Source organism: Haemaphysalis longicornis, unplaced genomic scaffold (genome assembly GCF_048455015.1).
Source record: "Haemaphysalis longicornis isolate Haplotype H1 unplaced genomic scaffold, Haemaphysalis longicornis Haplotype H1 scaffold_14, whole genome shotgun sequence".
NCBI classification, from domain to species: domain Eukaryota; kingdom Metazoa; phylum Arthropoda; class Arachnida; order Ixodida; family Ixodidae; genus Haemaphysalis; species Haemaphysalis longicornis.
Genome location: NW_027526245.1, coordinates 33,676,569 through 33,689,770, shown reverse-complemented (window position 1 = coordinate 33,689,770; position 13,202 = coordinate 33,676,569). Strand labels below are relative to the sequence as shown.

Below are 13,202 nucleotides of genomic sequence, written 5' to 3'. Positions count from 1 at the left end.
TTCGGAGAGATAGGTGTAATTTGTTTTTCTTCTAAAGCCAAGTTGATCGCGGGAAGAGATCGGACGCATAGGGGATGGGTTGGACACCATGTCGCAAAACAATCGGGACTATCGAGCTCATTTTGCTTCTATCAACACGGGATCTCAAGGGACCCCCGCTGCATTGTACTACCCGGAAGTACTACCCGGAAGTCGGATTCGCAGCGCCCCTGGGCAGCGCAGGAGCCCTGTACGCGAGTGATATTTGCAGTGTTCTTTTATAAAAAATTCACGGATGGTTGCTTTTTGCGATAGCAAATAAAGTACTACATCAACTGCAGAAACCGTCACCTGCTATTACGCGTGCTACCTGGTGGCATTGAAAAATAAAACGGCAAAAGCAACGAAACGTTCCATTAGGTGGTTTCCACGCCCCGCTTGAAACGCTCGTGGAGTAGGGCAACGTGATTCTATAAACGTTGTAGTAGGGTGCCCCGATTAACGCGCGTTTCCGCCGTCCGGCAGCGCTGACACCGAGGCACCCTAGTTGGAGCCGTGGAACGCGGCAAATTTAAATTGACTTGAGCAAACCCCTAGCGCGTTATCTTGGGAGGATCGCGACGTAATGGAACAGCATGACAGGTGAGCGGGAAAGACAACGGAAGAATTTAGTTGCCACGGGTGCCAGTAGATTATTGTCTTTCGTCGGCACTTGAAACGAAAGGAGCAGATACGCGGCCAATATTTTGTCATACACATGTTTTGCGCACAAATCAGACTTTTGTGCATCGGGCGCAGTACCCCGTCAAAGTTCCCGATTCCTGGCCAATCCCCCAAGTGGGTGTGTTCCAAAATGAGGAGTAACAACAAAAACAACACGAGTTATGGTGTGTGTGCTAATGGAAATCATTTTAAGATATGTGATGCTCCGGGACAACCCGAAAACATACTCTCCCGTGCTATCATCTCGGAGTCACCACGGAAGTCGCATGCCGTTCAAAACATGCTCTGTAGCTCAAACTTATATGTCCCATGGATTCGATATGCCGTTTCAGTAGCTTGCTTATCATTACGCACCATTTTCATAATAAGTGCGGTCATAATGATGGTGTGTGCGTGTACGTATCTCTGTTTCCGTATCGACCGCCGTCTACGCTAAAAAACAAAAGAAATTTTCTCGTACGTTTCGCCGGATTTGTGGGTCACCTCATTGTCGTGTGCGAAAAAGCTTCGCCTTTTACCTTCACCACCTTCACAAAGCGAAAGGGCTCCCAATTTTTATTATTTATGAACCAACTTTAACTTGAAATGCAGCCGGCCAAGCAGCAAAGGTCAATCACCAGTAGTACAGGCGTTCGCTACATCACCGGCACGCAGCGCGAGCACGGAGCATCGCGTGGCCACAAGCTCAATCCTTTCTCGGAACCCAGAGGTGCTCCGTTCTGCCCAACCTTCGCGATGGCCCACCAGCAACCAGGCATGCACTACCTGCACAAGTTCCGCAAGACGGTCAAAAAAGTCAAGCCGCAGGTGAGGGCGTCCCTTTTTGGGCGCGTATTTCGAACATGGAAGTGCGCCCTGTGTCGCACGACTTCGTAGCCTTCTCTGAGAACTCAAAAGGCTTATCGGGCTTTAGAAGTGTAGCTGTAATTAGATCGGACGCCTTCGCATGATATATAAGTCTGAAATCGCGCCGCAGTGACCTGTTGTGAGAGAAGCACTTCAGAGAACGCAAAGATTTGGTGATGGTTCTGCAAGGGCGTAATGCCATGTGGCAGGACTGGTTGGTATTTGCTCCATTTAGGCGTATCTGAGTGCACGTAACAGGCAGAGGAGAAGCCGAATTTAATTAACTGTTTCCCCGGAACTGTCGTGTGCTCGTGCCTATTTCAATGTTGTTGATATTCTCGGCCTTTCATTGGGTTTTCTGGCCTGCTTGTGTCTTCCGTCTGACCGTTTTACCAAGGTATGGTTTCTTCGAATCGATGTGATAGGAAGAGCTGGATTACGCAAGGGAAAGTGACGCTGAAGTTTTCAGCTTGTTGGAGCAGGAAGTGGGGCATGGAACGGCTTAGGCAGCCAGGCGTCAAATAAAAAAAATTACCCCACCTTCCCACGATTGGAACCCTGTGGAGATGCGACGCATCTTGGGGGTTTACTTAAGGTTCACGTTTACGAAGTTCGGAATCGGCTGCTCGCTGCAATCGTTTGCGTTCAGCATCACGTTCACGCCGCTTCGCAGCCTTGTATTCAGTGGTGCTTGCATGCCTGTTATCACAGTGATCGGTGCTTGTTACGGTTGCGCGGGCGATAGCAGAATTGTTAGGCTCCATTAAACGCATTGATGGAAATCGGAACGCCGGTGCTGGAACGACCGCGGCTATGACACAACGTGGCGCGACTATGACGCAACACAATCCAACACAATCCACTGTAATCCAATCCAATCCAAATCCAAGCCAAGCCAAGCCAACCCCATCAAATCTAATCCAATGCCCCTCGCGAGAGAGTGTTCGCTATCGGAGAGGAGAGGGGGGAGCGGCGGAGAGCGCAGCTCGCGCGGCGAGGCGAATAGGGGAGGGGTGTGGACGTACAACACTGTATGGAGGGACAATGCGAGGGAATGAGATGCAGTCGCATCTAAAATGGCAGCATCTCCACTCCGTCGATGATGGCGAGGGTGCGGAGTACTGGGCCTCGAAATGTTATCCAAGTTGCGCCCCGAGTGACATCCGATTTGCACCCCTACCGTTATTCGACTGGAGCCGTGAGTTCCACCTTGGTTTTTCCCCAAATGAAACTGCAACTCACGGTCAAAATCGAATTTCGTTTGATTTTCGCTTGATGGTGGTGGGCGCACGGGTAGACTCGGACGGACATTGGGAGGTCCTAAGGTGCTCCGTACTGTTACAGGCGAGGGAGTAAGCCGTTTGACTCTCGGGTACTAACTCACGGTCGTAGCCCAATGGGTAAGACGATTGACACTAATTCTGTCTGGTCTACCGGACACAGGCTCGAATCCAGCCGGTGCCTGTGTGATTTTCTGCGATTGTAAACGCTATGCGGACGGACGAGGGCGGACATTGTGCGGCCTTAAGTTACTCCGTACATAAAACCGAGGCTGCGTCTAATCTCACGGCAGCCGTGAGAATTAGATCCGACAAATTCTCACGGCAGTTTTCATAAAAGCTAGCTGGTCTAAAATTCGCTGCATAATATTACGTGCCAACGTAACCTAACCTAACACAACCTCACCGAACCTAGCGTAACCTACCCGAACGCGTCATAACCTACCCAAATCCAGCACAACTGCAACAAACGCAATCCAACCTAGCCCAACGGGACAGAACACAACCAATAATAAACGTAATTCAACCCTTTTTGGAAGTCCTCTGCGTCGATCTCTTGGTACAGTAAAAACCAGAGTTAAAAAAGTATCAAAATCATGATGACTGGAAAATTCTGAAAGCTAAAAAAAACATCGCAATGTCGCACTCAAACCTTAACCCTCTCGTGTAAAACCAAGTACTTTACCACAGCGCTAAAGGGGTAGCTGCAAACACGCCCTTTTAGGGAATATTTATTCCACAGAATCTCCGCGCAGCGAGCTTACCTAATGAGAGGCGACTGCCGTGAGAAATTCTGACGGTAATTCTCACGGTTGCCGAGATAATAGACACCGCCAAAAACCGAAGATACTTACCTATTGTCGCACATTATACGCCTAGTTACAGAAATATGGTATACGAATGCATCATATCAGGCCTCTAGGGCGACGTACCTGGGTTTTATCAGAACGCTAACATGGCAGGAACAACCGCCGTCCAAATGCGTAAAACCATTGAAGCCTGACACGCCGTTTGCGAAGCGTTGAAAACCAGTTTGGCCTGCATCGCACATGCAGACCGCTTAGCCCGAGCGGGGGCTGATGCCCTGATGTTGCCGAAGAGTGATGCGATGCGGTAGTTTCGCAAACGTGCGTAACGGTGTTTGGGCGCGTATTTCAAGGTGGTCCACTTTGAAACGAAAGAAGGGGTCTGCATGAACTCCACCAAGGCTAGGCTCTCATGTACGCTTTTTTCACATTGAAGCGACCCGTTTTTTTTTCCTCTGAACAACCGGACATTCGGCGGGAAGTCTCGCGCTGAAGATCAAAACTGTAAAATGTCTCGCGAAGCTTCTTGACAAAATAGCATCAACTCCTAACCAAGTGTGAACGGAAGGATTGATTCTGCAGCGTCGCAATAGGGGTAAATGCAGCAGTTTTTGTGGTTCTTCTGGTTGTTAACTTGCCAAAATGAAACGTTTTAATTGGCTGTATTTTAACACTGCGTACGAGAGTAAAAGTCAGGTGAAGATGTTTCATGCTGTTTCTTCGCAGAAATCTTTGAACAAAGGAATTATTGCTTATTCAAAAGGTAATGGTTGAACGCGTTGCATGTGACCGGAGACCTGAGTAAACAAGTGTACCTCTATATAAGGCCAGGAAAGATATAGTACTTCTACGTTAAACCGTGGTTACACAAAATAACCACGCCCAAATAACACACCTACAATGAAGTAAATGTAAAAGTGCTGGCGCTGGATCGTCGAACGTGTCCTCTCAGCGTAATGAACATCATTTGTCCTTTGTGCACTTTTTTCAGTTATGTTGAGGTCCTAGTATCCCCCTCTGGTCTTTCAGCCATAGAGTATCTCTCTTGTAGTAACGTTTCTTCAATTCAATTAAATTTTCCCGAGGTCGCACTGATCGCGCGTCCTACTTCGAGATATCAGGCGGTGTATCGAAGAGGTCGACGCGAAATGGTCTCTTTTAGCTTGTTGTTATGCAGAATCTTTACGACGTTATGCCACGTCCTTATCCGGAAAGTATCGACGTCGGTAACATGTATGTGTTGCTGATATTCATAAACCACGCCGCATTTCAGCTGGCTTTAGGCGGCCGTGTCTAGGTATACGTTTCTTTGTTGAATGCTTCATTTACATGATTTGATTTTAAAGGCAATATGTTCGGCCCGGAATTAGATTATCGACCTACGAGGTTTATAAATCGTTTCGCATTTCAACTGAAGTTCAAACACAATTTCTAGTTCATACTGTTGGCGTGTGCCTGTTAGTGGAGTGTTAAACCTTTCGTAAGAGCTAAGGAACTGCAGCTTAACACAGATTCCCTGAGGAAACGTAGTATTACCCCAAAATATAAAGAAATAAATGTCGTTCTTTTCTGTGCGATACTAAATCCTGTTGAAAAATGGTGAGCTTCGGAGTATACTAAGAAAATCTTTATTGCAAAATGAAAATGATTGGTGAACGTCTAAAGCATCGGTCCCAAACTCACACCAGTTAGGTGGCCGCAGTCAGGAAATTTAGTTCCGCAAGGCCCGGAACAGCGAAGAAGGTTGAAAGAAAGGCGGGGGGAGGGGGTACAATATCAGTTAACGGTGCATTCGAAATAAATAACGCTGTGACATACCTCTAAAGTCACGTGGTCGCGTGTTATCGCCAGAACCCAGAGTGCGACGTGCGGCCGCGCCGTTTTCGCCACCTCTAAACCGCAGTAAAAGTGTCTGACACAAAGGCGAACAGCAAAACAAATAATTGGTCGTCATCCCGCCTTGCGAAAGTTGATGTCCAGAAAAGCTGTTGTAAACCACTTCAAATGGTGATGGAGGATGGTATGGAATGTTTCTCGTCGTCTCGGCGGGCTTGTCGCTTGTGCTCCGCTATTGTCACTACATCCTGACTAGCCTTCAAAGATAATCTGCAAACATAACCTTTACCAAACACATGATGAAGGGGGGGGGTCGCATTGTTTGCAGGCGCCTTACCATCCATACTGCGGTTTCAATGCTCAGCGCTCGGCGTCTTAGTCCTGTGCGCCTTGGCGTTTTTCCCCGCGGTGATGGAACCGTTGGGGGTATAGTTGTACAGCTTTGCTGTAAAATTCTCGTGTCTTTGAACCACGAAGCGTTCTACCGCGACACGTTCAAACACGAATGCCCTTTTAGTACGCGTTTTTATCCACGCAGATGAAACCTTCTAGCGCGAAGCGTTGGAAAACGGTTGTCCCGGTGTTTAAATACGACCTACCGCCCACGGAGATAAAACCGTTTGGGCGTGAAAATTTTCTGTATTATACACAAACACTTGAGACAGCACAGCGGTTTGAGATAGGTGGCGAGGCAGTGGAAGTGGCAAGCGAATATATCTACTTAGGCCAAGTTGTGACCCCAGATCCCAACCATGAGGCAGAGATAATTAGGAGGATCAGAATGGGGTGGGGTGCATATGGCCGGCATTCTCAGATAATGAATTGTCCATTGTCGCTGAAGAAGAAAGTGTATGACAGCTGCATCTTACCGGTACTCACCTACGGGGCAGAAACTTGGAGGCTCAATAAGAGGGTTCAACTTAAATTGAGAACGACTCAGCGGGCAATGGAGCGTAAAATGATAGGTGTAACATTAAGGGGCATGAAGAGAGCGGAGTGGGTCTGGGAACAAACACGTGTTAAGGACATATTAGTAGAGGTTAAGAAGAAGAAATGGACGTGGGCAGGGCATGTAATGCAAAGGCAAGATAACCGCTGGTCATTAAGGGTAACAGAGTGGATCCCTAGAGAAGGCAAGCGTTGCAGGGGGCGGCAGAAAGTTAGATGGACAGATGAGATTAAGAAGTTTGCGGGGATAAATTGGTCACAGTTGGCACAGGGCTGAGGTAATTAGAGAATAATGGGAGAGGCCTTTGCCCTGCCGTGGGCGTAGATAGGCTGATGATGATGATGATGATGATTGTGACACAAACACTGCCATACGCACTGAAACCTTTGCGCTTGCGTCTAAGCCAGGAAAACCCTAGTCAAGGCGTCATCTTCCCATTAACGACGTGCAGCCGCGTTTGCACAGTCATGAAACGCCGAGGAGGGTCTATCCACTGCCCCGTGCTCGCCGAACCCTGTGCGCTCTGTAGAGTGTTCCATTCACAAGTAGCAGTCGCTGGCGACCATTGTGCACTTAACGTAATGGCGCCTGAGTTGAGCGGCCTCAGAGCGCAGAAGAGGGGCGTCCGCTCTGGTAACGTGAAGCTATTAAAGACGATATCAATGCGTTTTCAAGCACTCTATCTGCGTCCTTGGCTACGCTATTAATGCGCGCACTCATGCATTCCATCTAAAAAAAACAAAAAAACTTGTAGATTCCTCTGTCATACGAATTGGCAAAACACGAAAGTGAAATGTGCAGCGAAATCTGCAGCTGAGCATGATATGCGGGTCGGCGGTTGTGTTGTGGGTGTGCTCGGCGAGCAACGCCCTACTGGCGGGTCACTTAAGCAAAGGTGTACTGGCGTCAGTGAAATCTTGGTGTATACCGGCATCAAGCAATTTCGTGCAAAAATATGCAGCCCGAAAATGACGAACCCCAAGTATAACGTACTCTTTAGCACTAAAGGTTGCTTCCCTGCATAAAGACCCTCTGTGCAGTGGTGCACCCTTTACAGGTCACTTGCTTCGTTCTACTCGTGTCATATCCGTGACGGAAATGACGTCACCGAAATCTTAGTGTTGCCGGGAACCAAACACTTTCGTGTTAATAAAAGAGCTAAGACACTGAATAGCGGGCGGGGCCGCAATCAAAATCGGCCCTAGGGCTGCACCTTTGAGTCTCGTGCTCTAAAGGAACACCTTGAAGTACAGAGGTGGGCTGCCGGACACGAAAACGTAGAACGGAGTAAATTACATAAAAACCAACAAGGTGAGGCGCAAACTATCAACTGTTTATCATGATGTGAAAAGGGGCGGTTATCTATGATGGACATCAAAAACACATTCGAAAAAATTACAATGAAACGCAACACGTGACATATCTGTTCCTCACTTAGGAAATCTATTTCACGCGCCGGAAGCCGGATTGAAGGGGCGCTAACGCAATCTCCCTCCACTCCTGACGACATTGCATATGCTTCGTAGATCTCGCGGGTAATCTTGTCTTTGGGGCGTAACAAGACAGTTGTCCCGTCAAAATCGGGTGAACAACTCTTATCGCAACTCTTAACATGCGCGGCCAACTTTCCATTTACTGCCAGTTGCGCGCAAGAATTCTGATGTTCCCGTAATCTATCGTTGAAACAGCGGCCTGATTGCCCCACGTACAACCTACCACAGGAGAGGGGGATCTTGTAAACAATACCCTCTGCCCAGTTGACGAACTGGCGCCTGTGTCATGTGCCACATTCAAAACCTTTTTTTCGTCTTTTAATTTGCAGCTTTGCGCAGTCCCTTTAGTTTCAACTGGGCAGAAAATACCACCGGAATATTATGCTTGGCGCCCACTCTCTTTAGCCGGCGCGAAACCCTGTGAATGTAGTTCATGACAACTGGTCGAGTCTTAGGTCTTTGCGTGTTCTTCTCTGGGCTGTTCGCGTTTTTAACCTTCTTCAGCACTTTATCTGCAACATATAAAGGACATGGGCAGGGTAACCACCCTTTTTCAGCCTTTTGCATTGGCGGTTCAGGCTGTTCATCACGGTGTGCGCGCACGATTTCCTGATTGCCTGCGTGATACAGGAAGTTGCATTCACGAATGTGGCACACGGCACAGGCGCCAGTTCGTCAACTGCGCAGAGCTATTGTATACAAGATCCCCTCTCCTGTGGTAGGTCGTACGTGGGGCAGTCAGGCCGCTGTCTCAACGACAGATTATGGGAACACCAGAATGCTTGCGCGCAACTGGCAGTAAATGGAAATTTGGCCGCGCATGTTAAGAGTTGCGATAAGAGTTGTTCACCCGATTTTGAGGGGACAACCATCTTGTTCCGCTCCAAAGGCAAGATTACCCGCGAGATCTACGAAGCATATGCAATGTTGTCAGGAGTGAAGGGACATTGCGTTAGCGCCCCTTCAATCCGGGTCTCGGCGGGTTAAATAGGTTTCCTAAGTAAGGAATAGATATCATGTCACGTGTTGCGTGTAATTGTTCCGTTTTAAATGCGGAGCATTTCTTAGTCGCACGATGTCGCACTTCGGCGTCGGCGCCGTCCACACGCTCACTGCGCATGCGCGTCGCGTAGAGGCGCAGGTGCGCGTCTCTCCCCGGTACCCTCCTCGCTTTCAACAACAGGTGCGGCGGTGCGGGAGGAACGCGTGCACCCGTGCACTCCGCCGCTCTCAACAACAGCTGCGGCGGGCCGGGGGGAGCGCGTCTGTGCCGCATGCGTCGTAGCTACCCGTGCGCTGCGTCGCGCTCAACACTAACGCCAGCAGGGCGTGTACACGTGATAACGGCGTAGTGGGTGCGTGGAAAGTTCGCGCACTTGTGTACGGAAGTGTGCGCATGCGCGTGTCTCCCCGTACTCCTCTCCCTCGAACGCGGGCGGAGTGTATATAAGCGGCGGAGCGCGCGTTTGGAATTCAGTCAAGGGCGTCTTTGCTTGGCTTTCGCTTGACTTCACGCTTTGCTTGACTCAAGTAGATGCGATGGAAGCAACGTCTTCACCAGTTACGCAATCGCACGACCGCTCCTCAAAGACCCCTTGACAGTGCACTTTAGCGACAACAAAGCAGTCATCCTCTCCGTCCAATACAACGAAGGCACCAAGCAATAAAGACAGACTTTAACTTTACACTCCTTGCCTTCGCTTCTCCTTCATTCAATAAATAAGAATTATAAAGACGAAATAACAATTAAGCATTCCCAAACCATACCCAATTACGCAACATTCACGCGATACCCCCACCACTCTGAGACGCATTTACTCGAGTTCCCCCCGTGGGAAGATGCGGGCGGGTTTTTTAAGTGCGATGCACTTTATAAGCGACCCTGAATCCGCCGTCCGCATTGCTCCTCCTCCTCTCCCCTAGCAACGGCGCGAGGAGCGGAGAGGAGCGTCTGTAGCAACGGCGCAGCGACGTCACACCCCACGTGACCCGCGCGCGCTCCGCCTCCCGCGCCGTGGCTGCACGCGCCCGCGCCGGCTCCCGCACCGCTCCTCGCGCCGTGACGTCACACTCCCACGTGACCGCGCGCTGGCGCCTTTGCGTCTGCTCCCCCTCTCCTCGCGCCGTGACGTCACATGCTCTGCAGCTGGCGCGCCTCTCCCCCCGTTAGGTTTGCACTCACCCTCGGCGCGCGCCTCTCCCCTCGCCTGACAGCTCCCCCTCGCCGGTACTGCGCCTCTAAAGGCGATGGCAGAATTACTACGCCGTGTACTCTCGGCGCAAGAAATGCATTCGCACTTCCTCACGATTCCCTTCGGGGAGGTGGGGGCAATTTTTTTCGTGTGCGTTTTTCATGTCGATCGTATACAACCACCTCCTTTCACATGATAATAAACAGTTGATAGTTTGCGCCTCACCTTGTCTGTTTTTGTGTAATTCACCCTGTTCTACGTTTTCGTGCCAGGCAGCGCACCTCTGCACTTCAAGATGTTAAAACACCAACTAGCCTACTCCCAAGCTTCGCTGAAAGGAACACGTTTTAAAAAGAAAAGCTGTTCTCGGCAGACTTGTTCAAGTAGGAGGTATCGTCCTCAATTAGATCTTTCTTCTCGTCTGTTACCTTTACGAACATGCACATCCTTGGATTATGGCACGACACCGAAAATGCTCAAAAACGCGTGACTAAAAATATGCATTTGCTACCGCACAGAGTGCTGCGCATTGCGCGTATGCGGAACCTCACGTCGAAATCGTCTAAATTTTTGTGTAAGTCAGTTTCACTCCTCTAAGCTGAGCAGCGATAAGTGAATGATAAAATCATTAATGAGCACAAACAGTTGTGGTTGCTAGGGCACCCGTCCGGTGAAGGGGATCCCTATCTAATACAGATTGGTTGCTACTTGTTGCGGGAGCCCTTTTCGCCAGTGATCATGTCAAAATTTATGCGAGAAGTATCGACGCGTTACTTTTTCCGGGATCAAAAACACGGGAAGAATTGCACCAGTAACGTAATAATTAACGTTGAGCAATTGACATAATGAGGGAGAATCGTGGTATACTTTACTGGCGTGGCTAACCGCCGCTCACTGAAGTCCCTGTAAGCCGTCCTCGGTGACTTTGTGACGTCTCGTTTGAAAGAATGTCTGGTTCCAATGGCCCCCCATGGTCCCAACAGACCTGGTTGTCTGTTTCTGCAAAATTCCTCGCAGTACAACCGCCCTCCGCGGCCTCTGGACTTGGAAGAGCATCTTCGGGTGGAAGCCGCCCCTGGTCAGCCCAGCGGAAGGAGCCGGGGCCGCCTGCTACAGGCCCGCGTGGCTGCCGTAGTGCCCGCGGCGCGAATGCCCGAGCAACTGGAGGACTGGGCCGAGCGCCTGCACTGCAAGACGGTCGCGTGCATCTGCGTCCCGCTGCTCGCCATTGCAGCTGTGGTGGCGACAGCTGTGACGATCGCACTCTCCGCAGAAGTCGAGGAATCGCCCTGCGACGACGACTGCATGAAATATTCCAAGGTACGTTGTTGGAAACGCATACCGCTTAAGTGGCCGACAAATTACAAGCTTGGTTAACTGAAACGAGCACTTTGTCCATTTACCATATGCGCCAACTTTGGCATATACTTCAAGAAAGTAGTGTCGATATCAGGGAAAACGAATAAAGCTGTGCCGACTCACCTCACACTTATTATTGAGGTTGTTGTGACGTCATAGCGTCTTGTAGTAACGTTACAAAAGCTAAGCTACTTCTCCCCTACCGAGAGCTTGTCCAACCTGTGAAACCGTAAACCAATCTCTTGTGGAATCCCTGTCAAACCAAGCGCCCAGCCCCTCCTTTTCGAACCCCTTCAGTGTTCCGCAGTTGTCCTTTTGCTTTACTTTCGAATTATCGGAACTCAGAATTACCTAGCAGAGAACGCTCACGTCCACGGGTTAGCTTCCGTTCTCGTCTTTCCAGGGTTGCCCACACTTCGGCTGAGCGGACCACGCGCGGCCTGCCAACGGCGCAGGAGGCACTGAATTGGCAAGAAAGGGCGCGCGGAGCCAGCTAACCTCCCTTTCTCCTCTCCGGAGGAAGGGAGCGCCAGTGATTGGATATGAGTATGACGCGATCCGACGCGGAACTTCTGCGAGCGGGGGATTTGGCGGCCGCCAGCTGTCGGCTAGGGGGAAGTGGGTAAGGATGCGGGTTCGATTCCCGGCCGCGGCGGGATTTTTTTCCGATGGAGGTGAAAAGGGAAACATGGGGATTTTGGCGTACGTAAACGTTGCCAGGTGGTGGAAACTGATGCGCAGCCCACCTGTAACGTCGTCGTGCCAAGCCACAAATTCGGATGTTCAGTCCAGCCCCACCAATTCCAGATATGATTGAAAGGGTGGCGGTTGAAGTGCTTAACGAAAAGGGATTTTAGACTTATACTCCACCCGCACACTTGTGCTGCAGAAGTGTTGCTGGATTAAAGCGCTAATCCGAGCATTGCTCCCTGATGGCTGACCCTATCCTACACGCGTCTCCGCCTCGCAGTGGTTCACGGAAACGATAAGCTGGTCGCACGATGCGTGTGATGATTTCTACGAGTTCGTGTGTGGCAAGTACCCACACAACCAAACAACGGTGCGGAATTTGCTCAACCATGAAGTCGTGAAGAAGATTCTCCACGCCGCCAGGTAAACGAGCTAGGACGCGTTCATTTAGCGGTGGCCACCAAGACTGCGCTTTGAAACAACTTACGACTAAGCGTATGCTTTCGGTCCAGGAGTACCCACTCTTTCATTCCATCCCCTTGATTTGAATGCCACTCTACCGCCTCTATCGGGACTGCCCTTTTGCAGGAGCCATCATTTTTACAACAGGGAATATCTGCGCGATGTCGGCCACACCTACAAGACACCGCGCTTGCAAAGAAATCTAGAGTTCTACTTTTCTCTTTTCAAAAACCTCAGAGGTACTAACCCTTGCCAACTGCCCCGTTTAGTTTCGGATAATTTTTGATGGCGGGCGCTACTGCTACTTTAGTCGTTCTGAACGCTGCTTCTGAGTGCGGGCCACACATTTTTGTCGTATAAGGTTGTAACGTGTCTTTACACTGATTGTTGTCTTGGTAAAGCGGACGTATTTGGCGGTGTGTATCAGCGGTAGCTGAGCTGAGGCCCTCCGTGCAAGTGTGACGCTTATTGGGTGCGTGAATATTTGCTTAGAGCGCACGCAACGGCTCGGGAAGCAGTCTGTTTAGTCGTGTAAACGTGTCGGAAAAGACCCAGGACCTCAATGGCCATCTACTCCAACACCTAAG

General features: G+C 50.0%; 1 protein-coding gene across 1 annotated transcript; it reads left to right on the top strand.

Moving 5' to 3' along the window:
• The first annotated feature begins 1,316 nt into the window (after positions 1 to 1,316).
• Positions 1,317 to 12,619, top strand: LOC144165243 (uncharacterized). Its single transcript, XM_077695373.1, has 3 exons — positions 1,317 to 1,509; positions 11,122 to 11,424; positions 12,434 to 12,619. Exons 1-3 carry the CDS (start codon positions 1,438 to 1,440, stop codon positions 12,578 to 12,580), a joined length of 522 nt encoding a protein of 173 aa, XP_077551499.1. The 5' UTR covers positions 1,317 to 1,437; the 3' UTR covers positions 12,581 to 12,619.
• Positions 12,620 to 13,202: the final 583 nt, after the last annotated feature.